Source organism: Puccinia triticina, chromosome 14A (assembly GCF_026914185.1).
Source record: "Puccinia triticina chromosome 14A, complete sequence".
Taxonomy (NCBI): Eukaryota; Fungi; Basidiomycota; class Pucciniomycetes; order Pucciniales; family Pucciniaceae; genus Puccinia; species Puccinia triticina.
Genome location: NC_070571.1, coordinates 4,020,380 through 4,039,373, shown reverse-complemented (window position 1 = coordinate 4,039,373; position 18,994 = coordinate 4,020,380). Strand labels below are relative to the sequence as shown.

At 49.3% G+C, this 18,994-nt stretch overlaps 2 protein-coding genes across 2 annotated transcripts; both read left to right on the top strand.

Annotated features, from left to right (window-relative positions):
- Window positions 1–3: 3 nt before the first annotated feature.
- PtA15_14A377 (uncharacterized protein) lies at window positions 4–1,947 on the top strand (the record flags this gene model as incomplete). The annotated part of the gene is made up of 5 exons (XM_053163086.1): window positions 4–16; window positions 75–1,015; window positions 1,478–1,536; window positions 1,627–1,793; window positions 1,856–1,947. 5 exons carry the CDS (start codon window positions 4–6, stop codon window positions 1,945–1,947), a joined length of 1,272 nt encoding a protein of 423 aa, XP_053027048.1.
- Window positions 1,948–18,163: 16,216 nt separating this feature from the next.
- Window positions 18,164–18,961, top strand: PtA15_14A376 (uncharacterized protein; the record flags this gene model as incomplete). The annotated part of the gene is made up of 4 exons (XM_053163085.1): window positions 18,164–18,326; window positions 18,428–18,496; window positions 18,572–18,644; window positions 18,754–18,961. The coding sequence occupies 4 exons, from the start codon at window positions 18,164–18,166 to the stop codon at window positions 18,959–18,961; spliced, it is 513 nt and encodes a 170-aa protein (XP_053027047.1).
- Between the last annotated feature and the right edge of the window lie 33 nt (window positions 18,962–18,994).

Here is an 18,994-nt window from a genome sequence, read left to right as displayed (position 1 = left end):
CCGATGGCCCCGCCTGGTAAGCACACCCCGCCGAGAGTGTCCGAGACGCCGGCTGACTGTTTCCGGGCCAGCAGCCGCCCGGCGCCTCGCTGGACCCCAGGCGCTGTTCCTGCGGGTCCGCACCCTCCTCCGGACCAACCAGGCCGCCCAGGCCGCCCAGCTCGCCACCGCCGACCTCGCCCGCCACACCCGCTCGGGAAGCACGCACGACGGCTGGCTCTGGCGCACCGCCGGCCTCTTCCGCTCCTACGACCAGCCCCATCTCGCCCTCCGCCTCTTCGCCCGCCTCCAGCGCCGCCTCCCCGCGCCCACCCACGCCCGCGTCGCCGCCCTCCAGGCCGCCAGCCAGCTCGTCTGGAACGACCCCCGCCCGGAACCCCAGCGGCCGCCCGACCCCGGCCACCACGCCCAGCACGCCCATCTCGCCCACTCGCTCCTCGAGCTCGCCAGCCACCACCTCCGAGGCGCATCCACGCCCCGCACAACCGCCCCCACACCCAACACCCGCGTCCTCGAGGTCGTCCTCGCGAACATCCTCAAGCTCGGTGACATGGACTGGATCGTCTCCATCCTCCGCGACTTCTACCCCCGCTACACCCATCAACTAGGCCTCCACCTCTACCCCCCATCATCCTCGGGCTCGGAAACGCTGCCGAGCGAGGGCCCGCTCGCGCCCGACGAGCTCCCGTCGGGCAGACTGGTCAAGTTCCTGGTGACCGGATACATGGCCTGCAAGGACCTGCGACGGGCGTATGGGGTCGTGTGTTTCCACCGGAGGGCTGTGGAGCAAGCCGGCGCGTCCGAGGCGCGGGAGGTGACGGCGGAGGTGACGTTTCTGCGGGGCGTGTCGCGGACGACGCAGGGCGGGCTTGCGAGGCGGATGGGGATGGTGGCGGGGGTGCTGGAGAGTCTGGGGCGACGGGGCGGGGTGGAGCTGGACAGCTATGCGCTGGACGGGCTGCTGGAGATGCGCTACCGGATGCGCGCCGGCTGGGGCTTCCGCAGACCCCAGCAGGCCACCCTCGCCGTCCTCGCCGCCGCCCTCGCCCGTCTGCTCGCCCTCTTCCTCCTCCATCGCGCCCGCCCGCCCATCCTCCGTCCCCCGCCTCCCGCAGCACACAACGCGCTCATCCAGGGACCCCATCAGGGCCAACACACCGTCAACTCCTGGAAGTATCGCCCCTCCCCGCTCATCATCGGCCTGCTCCTGCGCGCCCTGCGCGACCTGCTCCGCTTCCAAACCCGCCCCACCCCGCGTCCCGCCCTGCCCACCGAGGGAGCCGCCGCAATCAAGAGCCCTCGCAAACGCAGACCCTCCCCCGGCACCCACCGCGCCATCCTGGCCCAGATCCTGGCCCTCGACCACCACGCCCGGGCCGCGCTCTGTCGCCCGCTGGCCGGCCGGCCTGCGGAGGACGAGCGGCTGCCGACGCGGCTGGACCTGCTGCCGGCGAAGAACGTGCTGCTGCTGGTCGAGTGTCTGTTGCTCGCCCGGGACTACGCGGCGGTCTGGGTCCTGCTGGCCCGGCCGACGGTGTCGGCGGAGGCGCGCGCCGCCGCCCACGCCCTCGTCCGCCCCCGCCGGGCCGCCCTCCACCCCACTCATCCCGCCCCGCAGGACTCAAGCCTCCTCGCCGACCTCCGCGTCTGCTTCGCCGCCGACACTGACGCCGTCCATCGCTCGCTCCAATGGCCCGCCGAGCTCGCCGCCGTCGCGCGCTGGATCGCCGCCGAGACCCAAAGCCTCGACCCGCCCTTCGTGCGCGCCGCCGCCCTCTCCCATTTCTCCCTCGGTCCGTCCCCTTTCGTCGTTGCGGTCGGGGAAGATGCTGACCATCTGTGTGTGTGTGTGTAGAGTTCCTGCGCAAGGCCGCCGCCGTGGCCCAGCTCGACCTCATCGCATACGGCATCGCCCCGCCCGACGCCGGCCACTCGCTCGACCAATGAGCCGCCACGGTGGCCCCGCACTGGCATCCCCCCCCCCCCTCCGCCGGCCTTTCGGCCCTCTTGTCCGCTGATTGTCTGCCCGGAAACCGCCCCCCGCGGTCTCTCTCATCCATCCTCGGCCTGTTCCACAGAAACAAAATTCAAACCGAACGAGCGGCGGCCGGACGCCCTGCCGGGCCCCGACGACAGCGCCTCCTGGACGCGCGCATGCACGGCCACTCGCGCGCCCCCGCCCGGCCTGTGCAGAGCACTGGGGTTTTCCCGCTCTATTCGGCCGGACCAAGGCCGGAGGTAGCCGGCGCAAGTGGGATGGGGCGGGGGTGTGGCCTGCAGCGGCACGGCCACCACCCCCGTCGTGGTACAGCTCTTCCCGGATTGGAGGCGGCTCAATGCTCAGCTTGTTGTGCCTTCCCAGCCTGTATCTGCCCCCGTAATATGGACGAGGAGAAAACATTGTTACTTGCGTAGGTTTCGGATCCTCTCGGGTTGAGAGAGCTGCGCCATGAGAATCCTCTCGCTCTGTCGAGCGTAACTCGAACTTGACCAAGTCCCTCGAGACTTTGGGCCCCCGGGGGATAGGCGAGCCTCCGTCAGGAGGGACTTACACCGTGCCTCCCCACATTGGCACAGCAGGAATGCCACTTCGATTCCCGTTATGTTCACAGCTGGTGAACAACTGTGGTCTTGTAGGGCTGGTAGCATCCTCTGAGAGAAAGCTAGACAAGAAAACATCCACCCATTGTGCACACATGCTGCATGGTGCAGCGGTCAAGTTGCGCACTGCTTGTCATTCCAGCTGTTTGGGGATCTTTGTGGAATTCCTGCAGGTGGCATGATTCCTTGCCAATCACCTGAAATCATGGCATAGGTTGGACAGGAGAAATCAGGCCTACAACCTTATGAGCTAGTTTATTCCAAAGAATGTCAAGCGGGCTGCACGGACTGATAAAGCTTCAAAAATCCCACACGGCCAAACTCAGATTCTTGGCACGCCACGAAGGGGCGATAGCGCCCAAGTGCCTCCTGCCAAGGGCTGTCGGAGGCTTGCTTTGCAAGACACACGCCCGCAGCAGAGGGACTTTAGTTCAAGTGTAACTAGGCCTCTCCGCGGAGGCGGGAAGCTTGCGCCCCGCGAGCACGGGATCCAGTTCGGCGCTTTGGAGGCTTTGCAGGCGCCGTCGCGGGGCGCGAACGGGGCGGCTCACAGCAGAGCACAAAGGTGGGCCGCTAGCCAATTTGCATCCTGTGCAGCCTTGTGTAAGGCCCAACCTACTCCTCAGCTTGCTATGCGGCTGTGAAACTTGTCCGAGAGGATGCCCAATGCTTGAATAGTAGATTTGATCCTAACTCTTGTGATTCCGCTGAAGCTTGAACAATTCATGATTTTCAGTGGGCTCAAGATATGGCCTTTGAGTCACAGCACCAGTCAAATCTTGGGTTTCTGAGCAACACAGCTGCACACTTGGCATGTCAGCCCCCTGTTGTTGCCCACCCAGAAGGCTAAAAACCTCAACCCAAATGGCTGGATTCCATGATTTTGAGCTCACAGCTCAAACTCTGTCCAAGCATTCCTGGAATCACAATAGATACACTGATGTGATGAGAATAATGACAAAGAATACACCAATAGGGAAAAGAGAGAAAGGAAGAGGGAACCAAAGTAGATCCAAAAGGATGATGTTTCTCGATGACACAATTCAGAACAAAATATGTCATGATCAAGCAGATTGAAATTACAATACCATAATTAACAAGGAGTTCTGATTGCCAATTGTCAGCCTCAGAGATACATCAAGTATCCAAAAGACTGCAATAACTTAATAAATAATAGTAATTAGTGAATTATTATTGCAGAATCAGATTCCTCATCATAACTTAAGGGGGGTCACCCACTCAAAGTAACCCCTTATTCCTATTCCTTCATGTACTAATTGTATAAATAAGAAATTGGCCCCAGAAAGCGCCCAAAAATAGCATTACATACCAAAAATTAGTAAAATAAATAATGTACATGAAAATAAACTGTTGTACATTTAAGAGTAATATTACTCGTGTAAAAATACCCCGTGAAAGTATTATGTAGACTTCTACTGAAGCTCTTTTACATGACAATTGGTTATAAACATGTCATGTGACAGAGTCAGGGAAATTAGTCTATCATAATACAAATAAATTACCCACAGCCAAGCCTGGTTCACGTGTACACCTCAGGATACTCCCATAGGGAGAAAAGGACTTAGTGGTTGCGCCCACTAAAGTCCCCTCTATAAATAGAGGCCTATTTGGCCCTCAGGGAAAGATCCCCCAGACCATTCACCGCCCAGAAACTGTAAGTTTGCCGTGAATATTCTCCTCTGCTACTACTGTAGCCCCTTTTCCCTTTAAACCATCCCCAGCACGCAAAATCCACTGGATTAAACCTTTTGAATTATCCAAAATCCCTTATTAGCATATTTAAAACTTTATCCTTATAAGTAGTTGCCGTAAGACCACCGCCTCTGACAAGCAGCCAATCAGTTTAAGCGCTTACCACCCACTTTTTACGCCTAATTTATTCCCTGTAATTAATAATTAACATAATAAATCCTCCTCTTTTTAAGAGTGTTTTAAACCCTTGTAGTGGCCATATTTACCATGTAACAAGTTTAGTAATTTACATTACTAGTGTTTACATCAGCACAGTTATAGTTCTAGGGCCCAAAACCCTTATTTTTGACGGGTTTTTGCCCTAAGCTTCATAAACAGAGCTGTCACCAATCAACCTAACTCATCATCAATTCACAAGTGCATATTAATCAGCCAGATGCATGATTAGGAGACCGGTGTGGTGTGCCAAATCTGTTTCAAGTATCAAATTACATAAAGTGATGGTTGAATACATGAGAAGGAGATATATTCTTAGATTTATTATTGCATAATTAGATTCTGAATGTCATTTAACCCCGAGTCACTCACTTGAACCACTAGGATAGCTCCACTCAGTCAAGCGTTATTTTGGTCAAATAGTTTGTGACAGAACATAATCAAATACTATAGAATTATATTTGGTAGTACATAGTATAGAATCAGGTACAAGTACATAGTTAGGGTGTAGTTTCTACAGGTGCACACACGTACCCCTGTATGGTCGCATGACATCATCAGTCACATGTTGAATCACACGTTTATCAGAAGGCCCACTAGCTAAAGTCCCTCAACGGAAGCTTCCATGCAGCAAAAATCCCTCACAGGAGAAGTCACACCAGCATAAATCCCTCAACTGACTTCCCCAACAGCAAAAATCCCTCACATTTTACTATATAAGGAGCCCTTCCTCCCCCCTCATTTGAATTCAGCATGTGAATAGCAGCCACCAACCAACCAGTCACTCATTCATTTAACAGTGTGATCTCAAACATCCACTCACCCAACACCTGTGATCATAATCAGGTTCTTAAATAGCTTGTGTCATTGCACATCATCTACATTTTTTGATCTAAGTCTGATAGAGACTACTACACATAGTGATCTCTATCAAGGTTTTGCCACAACAATAAATAAATTTTGTTGTCAGAATCCTTGTGTAGTACAATAGAGGGGCAGGTCGTTCAAACCACCCGTAACATAAATATTGCTTAACTGCAAATATCATATTTGTTATCTCCCCCTCACAGAACTGCCACCCGTCCCAAAGGAGTTCTCACATCTGGTGTCCCAACAGTGGCCTACAAACTTCAGAAGATTGACAAGTCAACTGATGAATCCCTGCAACTGACACATAATAGCAATGAACAAGTGAAGCATTCAAATGGGGAGTCTCACCTCAACATAACATTTGAAGATATGATCTCAACCAATGTGATCTTAACAGAGGTGATCTTAAGTGATGTGATCTCAACAGATGTGCTCTTAACCAAGGTGCTCTCAACCAGAATGTGATCTCAACCAAGGTGATCTCAACCAAAATGTGATCTCAACCAAGGTGCTCTCAACCAGAATGTGATCTCAACCAAGGTGCTCTCAACCAGAATGTAATCTTAACCAAGTCACCTTCACCTCCACCTTAAACACCAATTTAACTCCACCTTAACTCCATATTAACCCCATGGGATCATCATCCAGTAAATTTGGTATCAATCATGCTAGATGGATGGATCAAGAGAGCAAGAGTCAATCACACCCACAGGGTCCATCAAGACCTTAATTGTTATATCTTGGGCATATGGTTGTTGGCGCCACTTTTGAAAAAGTGTGGGCCAGACAGCGCCTCAAAAAATGCCAGCAGCTGGCGCCTTTGGCTGGGGACGCGGAGCATTTGTTTTGTAAAATCATAAAATTTATAAATTTTTGAAGTAAATATGTAAATGCATAAGACAAGGAGACACATTTTCAAGTAGATCAGCACATGAGGTCTTTGGGTTTTCAGTTTGGATCCTTGTTTGGGTTGGTGTCATACAACAGAATGGGTTAAGCATCTAGACGAGAAGATCAATCTGATCTTCTTGAGGGTTTTCCGGCCAATAACCTTCTTGGCCATTCAACCCAACCCGGCCAATAACCTTCTTGGCCATTCACCCAACCTATGTAATCAGAAATCTCGCTTTGTTGCTTCTTCAGAACATCTCAACCATTGCAACTAGTCACGTACTCAATTCTTGACTAGTGCAATTGGAGTCCTTAAACACGTCTGGTCACGTATCCATCTCTCAACTAGCGTGACTCACGGGTATCATGGGTCAAGTCTCAATTTTATTCTCATCTTGTTTGGCGCATGACCTCAAAGCAAACACCCCTCGCCTCGCTTACGGTCAGCTTGCAGCCACTTCACTATCTATACCCAGGATTTGACAGGCACCGCTGCTTCTAGTGTTTCTGGCTTAAAGTCCATCTATCAAAAGCACCTTCCCAAAGTTAGAAGATACTTTGGACTCAGCCTTCCATTGCTGTTAATCTTCTCATCACTTCCTTTTGTTCATCAAGTGCCCACCCGCCTGCCTGTACCAGACGCTGTGTGACAGTTGGTATTAATCACATCAACATCAACAAACTTGTTATCCTAGTTTAGTGGAGGAAAGTGTTCCAACAAATCAAAGTCAAACAGTGTATCCATGAAGGCACCTTCCCGTGAGAGGAGCACCTCATTCCAAGCTTGATCTTGGTCAAAAACACCTTCTTCAAATGCTTCCAGCTTGGCTGGAGCTTAAGGAAGGAGTTGTATACACCAGGAAAAAAGAATATTCACTTGATGAAAAGTGACATCATGCCAGCTCCAGCGGGCCACCCACCATCTACCCACCATCTACCAAATATCTAACCACATCCCTTCCCCCCCATCTACTCAACTTTCAGAATTTCCACAGAAGATCCTCAGTTTTGGCTGGGTACCACTAATCCTCATTTCTGGTCAGCTGATAATCGGCTTTGGCTCCCAGCTAATGCTCAGCTTTGGTGCTAGAGATGGCCATTTTGCACCCGCTGGCGGGTACCCGCCACCTTTCAGAAGGCAACTGTGTGCACTTTCAGATACCCATGGCGGTGTGGGATGCTCAATCCTAGTAAAAATTCAAGGAATTCACTCCACAGCAGCCCTGGGTACCTGCCAGGGCACACAGTTGCATCCTGAAAGGTGGCGGGTACCCGCCAGCGGGTGCAAAATGGCCATCTCTATTTGGTGCCCAGCTCATACTCAGCTTTGGTGTCCAGCTAATGCTCAGCTTGGAACCAGTCCTGGCCCAGCTGATTCTCAGCTTTAGTCAAGTAATCGCTCAGCTTAGACTCCGATTAGGATGATCATTGGCCCAGCCAATGTGCAGCTTTGGACCAGTATTGGCTCAGCTGATCTTCAGCTTTGGATAAATCTTGGACCAGCCAATGCTCAGCTTCTGGCCACTCCTGTAAGAGCTGATGCTCATATGTGGACCAGCCTTGGCTCAGCTGATGCTAATCTGTGGACCAACCTTGGCTCAGCTGATGCTCAGCTGCGGTCCAGCCTTGGCTCAGATGATGCTCAGCTGTGGACCAGCCTTGGCTCAGATGATGCTCAGCTGTGGACCAGCCTTGGCTCAGATGATGCTCAGCTGTGGACCAGCCTTGGATCAGCTGATGCTCAGCTGTGGAAAAGCCTTGGCTCAGGTGATACTCATCTTTTGAATAGTCTTGAAACACCTCATTCTCAGCTTTGGAACAGCCTCAGCTCAGCCAATGATCATCTTTGGACCAATATTGGCTCAGCTGATGCGCAGCTTTTGAAGATTTGTGGCCCAGCTGGTGTTAATATTTGGAACAGTATTGTCCCAGCTGATCCTCAGCTAGAGATGTCACTGGGTACCCGTTGGCGGGTACCCGGCACCAGTGGGCAGGTACCCGTCGGCAGGTACCCGGCACCTGTGGGCGGGTACCCGCCTTCAGTGACGGGTACCCGCCTTCAGTGACGGGTACCCGCCCACGGGTGCAGGTATCCTGAATCCTGGGTTTTTAAGGCGGGTACCCGGGTACCCACATAGGTACCCGCCCCAAATTTCCCCTCGATGACCGGACAGAGGGGACTGCAGCCCAATCACCTTTCTGTCAGTCAAGAGGGCTGTCCAGTCCTCGAGGGGACTGCAGCTCAATTACCGGTTGGTCCGTTCATTGAGGTGACACAGCCCTCTTGATGACCGGTCTGTCCAGTCATCAAGACTGCAGTCCCCTTGATGACCGGTCTGTCCGGTCATCAAGGGGACTGCAGCCCTCTCGGTGATTGGTCTGTCTGGTCATCAAGGGGACTGCAGCCCTCTTGGTGATTGGTCTGTCTGGTCATCAAGGGGACTGCAGCCCTCTCGGTGACCGGTCTGTCCGGTCATCAAGGGGACTGCAGCCCTCTCGGTGACCGGTCTGTCCGGTCATCAAGGGGACTGCAGCCCTCTTGGTGACCAATCTGTCCGGTCAACAAGAAGACTGCAGCCCTCTTGGTGACCGGTCTGTCCGGTCATCAAGGGGACTGCAGCCCTCTTGATGACCGGTCTGTCCGGTCATCGAGGGGACAAAGCCCTCTTGGTGACCGGTCTGTCCGGTGTGGTCATTATTCCTGTGTTTGTAGGAGGAAAATTCAAACTTTTATGTGTACTCACAAAACGCCTCAAGATACAGCCAAATGGAAAGCAGAAATGGAATCTAGGACCAAAATAACCCCTAGTCACCCACTGAAACCACCCTCATATCTCTACCGGATCAGAAGATACACAAATCACCCCTTTCACGCACCAGTCCGAGTGGGTTCACACACAGACTCAACTCTTGGCTACCATACTTGGCATAATGCATACGGCACATGAATTAATTTTCTTCCTTCCTTTTATCAGTCCTCACCTCCTATTTTCTCTTTGCATATGTTTGTTTCTCATTTGCATACCTATGGTCTTGGAAAATCCTTGTATGAATATATATGATCCTGTTTGCATATCAAAGGGACACATTGTAGATAGACTAGCTAAATTCCCTCAGTTTTACTTTCTCACCAGCCAAATTCCCTCAAAGCTGCTCCCCTGGAGCTAAATCCCCTCATCATTGTCTATATAAGGAGGCCTCTGCCTGCCAGTTGTTTTCTCCTCATCCCATCAGGGGACATTCCCCCTCAGATCCTCATGCCATCCGGAGTCTATATTCCCTACTCACTTATCACCACTCATATTATCCTCTATCCATATCACAGTTATCAGTTCATATCACCACTCAGTTTCACATACCTTTCACACTTTATTTGAAATTTATATCACCACTCAGTCACACACCTTTGACCAGTAACCAGTCCCCGGTTCCACTCCTGGTTGATCTTAGCTCCCCCTCACCCTCATCACTCCTCACTTTCTGAACTTATATACCCCCAGGCCAAGGACCTAGGTTCAAGCCCCACTCGAGACATCAAGTCACCATCACCTATCTCATACATCAGTAACCCCATCAACCTTGGACATCGACAACAATCCTCTTATATATCTCATCTTTGAACATATCCTATCACAAAATAAATTGCCAAGCTTACCTTGGTGGTCTTGTTTTCTGATATATAGAAAGGCAGAGCTTGCACCTCATCCATACCTTTCGCCATTCAGCAAAAGGGTCTCACGACACCTTTTGAGTCTTACAAGGGAGTCCCCAACGTGATCGGATTGTCGAACAAAGTCAACCAAATTAGTCGAATACTCGAATAAGAAGAAAGAAGAACAAATTTATCAGCCACTACTGTCATTTAAATAAACGGAAAAACTCAGTTACTCTGAAGATCAACTAGTCTACTGAAAAAGACTATCCAGCGACGAAAAAGACTCACCATCTCTGAAGAATAAAGATTGAACAACGAACCAGTACTGAAGGACGTATCTTGAAGAAAGCAGCCAGTTATATACCAGAAGACGGAAGATTGCCAAAGGATTTGGATAACTAGGATCCTGTTAGAAGAGAATGTTGGAGCACCACTCGAAGGAAGCGGACGATTAGAAGCTCGGAAGAAAGGTTATTGCACCTGAAGAAGCCGGACAGAAATAGACTCTGGATAATCGTATACTGTTAGAAGAACCCTCCCAGCTACTATTAGTTATTTGGAATAAACCCCTCAACTTGCCCTGGTAAAGAGACCAGAGACCATTTATAATCAAGAAAATCAGAGATTAGCAGGATAAATACTCAACAGATAGAATTTTTTTAGAACAACCAGAAAATCAACAGAAGTCAAAATGGGCTTACCATTTACAAACATGCCAGAATTGGAAGGCGGATTTGCTCCTCCAGAAACTCCTTCAAGAAACCGATTTTTTGCAAACACCTCAAACTGGAATCCACAAACCGATTTACCACCACCACACCCAGACAAAGGCAAAGGACCTGCAAACATGTATAGAGATCAAGAGGAAGGCGGCAATGAATCAGACTCTGGTACACCTCAGAACAAAAGTCAACCTAGACCACAAGCTCAGGGATACGGGATGCATAATGTTTGCCAATCTGAAGGACCTATGGAAGAAGAAGACGAGTCTCCTGTCATACAAAGAGGAGCACCAAAGATTATTAAAGAACCAGGATTACTCTACAGCGGGACCCACTTTATGAAGTTTTTAAAACGATACGAGAGAGCAGCAAGGACATACCAGGCAACGGATTACGATAAGGCGTTACAGATCGTACGATTTGTGCAGACGGAGGAACTCAAGAGCGAACTTGAGGCAATGGACGGATACAACAAATGTGATTGGAAGAAGTTACGAAAAGATATGGTAGAATCGTGGGGCGAATTGGACGACACAGTTCTATACACCACAGCCGATCTAATCAAAGTAGCAGAAGAATACTCCAAGGAAGGTCAACTTAGCAGTCATCAAAAATACAAAGCATACCTTGGGAAATTCACCACAATCCTCAAGTACCTAGTCAGCAATGAGCACATAAACAAAAAAGAGGATGCCTTGCTATTATTTTTAAGTGCATTTTGACGGGAAAGCCAGAAATGTTGAGTTGTCTGTTAGTCTGCTACCATGATGTATCACCACAGTATGGAGGGCTGTCGGATTGACCCATGAGCACTACCAACCAACCACCCATCTGGCAGCCACAAGCGTCTGTAGCCTAGTTGGTAAAGGCAGCACTCTAGTATGTGTCTCAGCATAGCTGAGGTCGTGAGTTTGACTCTCACCAGACACATCTTCATTTTACAGCCTCTACAAGAAAAACATCAGAAGACACCTTTTCAGTCAGGGAAAAATACCAAAAGGGAAAGATGGAAGCAGCAAACCACCACTTTGGAAAGACGCCACGGCAGCTGCAGAATTGGAAGTCCAGACAGAAGAGAACGGATACTTTGACATCAGAACCTTTTCAGACTCCAACCAAATCATGCAAAGGAACCTAGATGAACACCAACGAGAGAAGATGCTTACGGATAACCCCAAAGTCATGGAAAAGCAAGTTCAAGATCTAGCGCAGGATATGTCAGCACTCAAGCAGCAAATGAGAAGCCTGGTACCAGCAACTTACACACCAAATAAAACTATGGACCAACCCTTGGAACGTTCAGAATTCTCGAGGGGGAATACTAGGCCATCAATGCCACTTTACGATCACTTGAACTGTTACTACTGTCATGAAGAAGGGCACTCAACAAACCAATGTGGAGAATTGGCAAAAGACAAAGCAGAAGGATTAGTAAGGTATAGCTCAAGCGGAAGAGACTGGTACTTACCTGATGGACACCAGATCCCTTGGAACCCAACAAGACCAATCCAATCAGTAGTAGCTACAGCTTCAGCAAACACCAAGATACAAGAAGAATCCAGGGAAATAGTGGAGGATCAAAAGCCAACTTCAGTCAAAACATCAGCTCAAACAATAGACTGGGAACCACCAACTCTTAGTGCAGAAAGTTACCTCAAGTCTCACCCAATGACAAGGTCAGAAGATCAGAAAGGACGAAGAAGCCTAAGGATCCAGGAGCCCGGCCAAGAGGAACGAATGGATGTCAATCAGGAGGAAGAACCCAAAACACCGGTACGCAGCCCGGCAAGACGGATGGTTGAGAAAGTATGGACCAAAGAGAAGGGGCTAGCTGGAAAGGAGAAGGAATTGAATCCGGAAGAAGCGCTACTCCAGGAACTAGACAGCGTCAAAATACCAACAACATTTGCTCAGCTAACAGCAATCTCACCAACATACACCGCCCAGAATATCTCGAAGCTACAAGACCAATCTCCAGGAGCCAAGCATGGAATAAAAGTATCAGTACCACTTGCGAGAATAGGCCAAGGAAGAGGCTGGAACAACATGAGGGATCTCGGCACAAATAATATAAGATCGTTTGGGTTCAGCTTGGTTCCACAAGGGCTCAAAATGGGACGGGTTTTGTTATGTTGGATAATGGCCTTGACCATGATGATCGTGGAGGGAATCAAGAAGCTATCAAAGATCAGTATAAAAAGCTTTGAGGTTATGAGCGGAATTATATTGGTTATTATTTTATATCTTTTCCGACTTGGCAAAGAAACAGTCCAAAACCTAACCAGGTTGTGAATTTTGTTCCTGGAACAACTCTGTAAAATCTGGAGGAATGGAAAGCTATGGCACATCAAAAACAATCAGCTATCAGGAAAGTGTATCAGCCGCATTCAAGCTCTCAACAAGCTCAAAGACAAAATCTTCAACAAGCATCTCTTCAAACCTCACTTGGATCAACATGAAGAAATTTTCAACAAACCTTCACCTCTGGACCCAGGACCCACAGATACAGACCCTGAAGAAAAGAAAGACAGAACCATCAATCTATGCCACCCAAATGAAAATTTTACAGATCTCAAACCAATAAACTCACCAACTTCAATCAAACCAAATACAATTTGTCAGCCTTCTGAAGAAACATTTGAGACTCCGCCGCCACCAGTTCCTCCGGATATTGCCTCAAAACCAAATCATTCAAGAAATGAATCAAAACTGAAACAAGAATTCAGATCAATCAACAATCTATCTCAACTCAAATCACACAGGAATCAATTTCTCCTCTTATTTTACTTACTCAAGAAGCTCATTTTTAAATCAACCCTGAAGATTCCACCAGACCGCTTTGGACAACTCCAGAAAACCTTCAACCTCCCAAGGCTCCTTGTTGGAATTGGTTAAACATTCATCATTTTTTCCTGTTTTCTTGTTTTCTACACTCATCAAAATCAGATATCAGCTCTAAATTCTTACACTCTCAGAGTTAGAATCTTTTCAAGTTGGGGGAGGAACTTACACTTCTTTCACACAACAATCTTTCATTGCCACCTTCCTTCCATCCCTCTTCATTCTCAAGTTCTAATTTTTCTTATATAAGTTGGGGGAGAAGACCTCTGTGTAGTTTTTTGGCTTACAATTTCTCTTGGTTGAGGACAACCATCTAAGTTGGGGGAGGGCATCCTTCATTCGGCTAGAATTCTAAAAATTAAAAGCTTTTTGCGGACACAAACTCGTCTCGATGCAGGTTGGACAACTAGAAATAACTCGCGGAAGACAGCGCTGGATAAAGTGTTTTGTATTCGCAACCGGATCGGCTGAGGACCAAGGAACCAATTGCCACCAGCAATTCAAAAACAACTATATTATTATCATCATTCATCACAATTCAGACATTTAAAAAGCATCAACAATAATGGGACGGTAGTTTATATTGCGACTTCGAACCAAAATCATTGTTCTAGAGAAGAAAACCACACAAGGAAACTATGATCAGCTTCAAACAAGACAGAATCTATAGTTGGGAATGATCGAAGAGCATCGAGTACTGGCTACGGAGTTCAAAGAGTATTGGCAAGTAAGGACAATCAGACAAGTTTGGCGAGGCTCTTAAATACAAAGGAAGCGGAGAACAGGAGTTGATTCCGGATCGTTTCCGCTAGACATGAACTCCGAACAAAGATGACAGGAGACGACTTACCTAGTTGAAGAACCGCTAGCCAAATCGATCAAGTAGTCGTGGATCGTTGATAGGAGGCATGGAAGCTGCTGGAGATCGAAAGCCGGGATCGGACCAGCTAGAAAGGATCACAGGCGCGAAGACCTGTCACGGACTCGTACTCCGAATTGGAGGAACGCACACGTCACCAGAAAGCGTAGAGCGCGAGTGCGGGCGCAGCAGCAAGGCCTGCGCGACCAATCACGCAAAACCAGTACATACCCCCCGATGACTACTCAACACCCGAGGCACTCAAAGAGCGCAAAGGCACACGCAAAGCGGACTCCACGCACACCAACCAACCACAAAACCCCTGGGAGGCTACAACCTCATACCTGGTTTCAATTCCCGCCAACAAACAAGAATTAAAACCTCAGCCAGAACGCCGGTTCAACCCCTACTCATGAACCCAACTTTTTGCGCAAGCAGACTGCAGTTCAAATCCCCAGTAAAACCAACCTCTCTCAGTAATAGAACTTGGGTTTAAGTCCCACTCTCTGAAAAACACAAAAACTATCAGATCATGGGTTCAAAACACACACTCAACCAAATTTATACCTCAACCCTCAAACAAAATCCCGCGTCTGCGGAGGATCACTGCTCAATCAACACTCAAGTCAAAGCATGATTTCATCATCTTTTTGGATCAAAGCTCTCCATCATATAAAATCAAACACAGTCATAAGTCATAATTGACTGGGGACAGTCAATAAGTTGGGGGAGGATGTGGTCATTATTCCTGTGTTTGTAGGAGGAAAATTCAAAATTTTATGTGTACTCACAAAACGCCTCAAGATACAGCCAAATGGAAAGCAGAAATGGAATCTAGGACCAAAATAACCCCTAGTCACCCACTGAAACCACCCTCATATCTCTACCGGATCAGAAGATACACAAATCACCCCTTTCACGCACCAGTCCGAGTGGGTTCACACACAGACTCAACTCTTGGCTACCATACTTGGCATAATGCATACGGCACATGAATTAATTTTCTTCCTTCCTTTTATCAGTCCTCACCTCCTATTTTCTCTTTGCATATGTTTGTTTCTCATTTGCATACCTATGGTCTTGGAAAATCCTTGTATGAATATATATGATCCTGTTTGCATATCAAAGGGACACATTGTAGATAGACTAGCTAAATTCCCTCAGTTTTACTTTCTCACCAGCCAAATTCCCTCAAAGCTGCTCCCCTGGAGCTAAATCCCCTCATCATTGTCTATATAAGGAGGCCTCTGCCTGCCAGTTGTTTTCTCCTCATCCCATCAGGGGACATTCCCCCTCAGATCCTCATGCCATCCGGAGTCTATATTCCCTACTCACTTATCATCACTCATATTATCCTCTATCCATATCACAGTTATCAGTTCATATCACCACTCAGTTTCACATACCTTTCACACTTTATTTGAAATTTATATCACCACTCAGTCACACACCTTTGACCAGTAACCAGTCCCCGGTTCCACTCCTGGTTGAGCTTAGCTCCCTCTCACCCTCATCACTCCTCACTTTCTGAACTTATATACCCCCAGGCCAAGGACCTAGGTTCAAGCCCCACTCGAGACATCAAGTCACCATCACCTATCTCATACATCAGTAACCCCATCAACCTTGGACATCGACAACAATCCTCTTATATATCTCATCTTTGAACATATCCTATCACAAAATAAATTGCCAAGCTTACCTTGGTGGTCTTGTTTTCTGATATATAGAAAGGCAGAGCTTGCACCTCATCCATACCTTTCGCCATTCAGCAAAAGGGTCTCACAACACCTTTTGAGTCTTACACCGGTCATTGAGAGGGATGGCTGCAGGTACCCGCGGGTACCTGCCTTTTGCATCCAGGTACCCGTCAACGAGTGCCGGGTGCGGGTGCGGGTGTCCAGAATCCTGGAAATTTGAGGCAGGTACCCAGGTGCAAAGTGACATCTCTATCCTCAGCTCTGCACAAGTCTTTTCCAAGATGATGCCCAGCTTTGGGCCATTGTTGGCTAAGCTGATGCACAAATTTGGAATATTCTTGCTCCAGCTGACACTTGGCTTTGTATCAGGCTGGGAATAGCCAATGCTCAGATGTGGCCAAGGCTCAGCCAATGCTCAGCTTTGGCCCAGGCTCAGTCAATGCCTACTGCTCAGCTTTTGATGAGCATCAGCTGTTCCTGGGAAAAATTTAGGATCAGCTGACTGTGCCACATTGAATGCTCTGGTGCAGTTCTGCAAGCTCTACAAGTGCTGGAGGAGCAGAATTGGAGCAGCGCTGTAGAAGCTCTGGAGCAGAAACCAAAGCTGCATCATGTCACTTGCCATCAAGTGTCAATATTTTTTTTCCTGGTGATATAGGTTCATGTTTTCATACTAGGAGTTTTCTTTTCCAGTTTTTTTGCTTTCTCAGCTTCTCTTTTTTCAAAAGTGTTGTTTGAACGGCTCAAACCTGGAGTAAATGTCTGTATCACACATTTTGGAGATTGGACATCAGGAAGCCAGCCCATTTTGGCCCATGGGAAACAGACGGCTTTGACCAATTGAGTGCAGCAGGCAAGGTTCTAGTTGGCGGATTAAAGCAGATTTGGCTTGTTGAAAGAATAAACAAGCAGAAGGTTGAAGCAACACTGGGTCACTACGCTAACCATAGCGGTTAGCGTAGCATAGCGCAGTGCAAATGTGCTATTTTTTAGCGTAGCGTTAGCGCAATTGCACGCATATGCGCTAACGCTACGCGCACGCGGTGCGCAGCTATTTTAGCTGATAGCGTAGCGTTAGCGCAGATGCGCGCAATTGCGCTAACGCTACACATGCAGGGCGCAAAAGAGCGCGCGCTACGCTGCGCTACAGCGCCTTTAGCGGGAAAAAAGCGCTTTTTTCCGCTAAAAGCGCTGTAGCGCAGCGCAGCGTAGCGTAGCGACTGTAGCGGCGCGCTAACGCTAACAAAGAATTGGCGCGCTGTTAGCGCCGCTGAAAATTAGCGCAGCGTAGCGGCGCTAACAGCGCGCTAACGCTATGCAAAATAGATGGGCGCTTTCTGCCGCTACGCTAATGCGTAGCGCTGAAATAGCGTAGCGTAGCGTAGCGACCCAGTGTTGGTTGAAGACCACCTACAAAGAGACAAGTAAGGATGACAGCCTCATCAAGCTTCGGCGAGTCTCAGTTAGCCCTCACTCTTTACTTTCCACTTGAGTTGAATACTCTGAACTTTGATTCCCAGGGCCATCAGTGATTCAAATTTCATTATTGATGGTCCTGGGACTTGGTTTAAACTCTTTCCCAGCTCCTGACAAAATTAGTCTCTCTGTGGGTGCGCGCCAACCCACATTTTCAGACAAAGTGCGCGGGTGCGGTGGCGCCGACAACCAGAGGGCACAGCAGGGGAGGCTGAAGAGTACGGTAGGCAGAGCCAGAAAGCACGCTTTTTGGGATATGTACATATGCGGTACTACTGTCTCCTTGCAGAGGGGAAGTCTTTACTCGAGACGCGTTTGGCTTTTTTCCTCGTGGATTCTTCTGCCGGCTTCTACCCGGATTGCTCATCAGCATGGTTGATGGCATCAACCATGCCTTGTCTGGGAGGGGCCGCCGGGCCACATGGCCCCGTCCACGCAAGCTATGGCGTGAAGATCGCGCTGAGGGCAGACCTAATGAGCTTGGGCTTCACAAATCCTCTGGCTCAGGAAGAGCCTCAAAGGAGCTGCCAGAAGCCTCCGCCGGGCACGGGTGTGCTCCAGCCCCGCTCTTTGTCCAAGGCACGAGACGTACAAAGGGCGGCCATGAAACATTTACAATATGTATCGGCTTCTTCGGGGCATCCAGAAACAATCCGAACGAGCCTCCCCGGCAATTTCCATGCAGGTTGAATTTCGAAGACGTTTCGTCTGGCGTGGGCTCGCGTCCCATCGGTTTGGGCCTGTTCGGGCAGTGGCAAGATATCTTAAAAAAGGTTTAAAAGGTCCATCACTGCTCCCAACCACCAGCACTAATCCACAGTCACTCATATCCAAGCCGCAATGCTCAGATTATCTCTTGTTGCTATCTTCCTCTCACTCGTAGCGCTCAATGCTGTATACGCAAGTCAAGAAGAACCTCACGCCTTGGCCAAACGAGGCAGTACTTGGCATGGTAAGTCCCCTCCCCCCAAACACTCTGATGCCTGATCAAATCACTTCTTGCTCACCGACACAAACGTGCCTCAAGTCTGTGCAAGCTTCCATCAGAAGCGGCGCTGCCTTCATGGAGACAACGCCTGCTGCCATGTGGTCTGTAGCCAGTCAGTCTTGCAAACGCATTTCATCCTTGCCTTCTTCTACCGAACATCGTGCCTACAATACTCCGGACTGATATCCCATTGAACTTTTTTGCCATCCCTTCAACTTTAGTCCGATGCGTCATTCGTGGTGGATAGCGCTCAAAGACAAGTGCGACGCACTGCACCACAAGCCGAAACGGGCCAAAACCCCACCCCCAGTAAACCCACCGCAGACCATCGTAGTGACGGCGCCTCCTCCTCCTACAGCCTACTTGGTGCAGCCTCAACCCGCAGTCGTGTACGCCCAGCCGGCCCAAGTGCCTGCTCAAGCGCACTGAAATCGCCTGTCCATTATCTTCATCCACTCCATC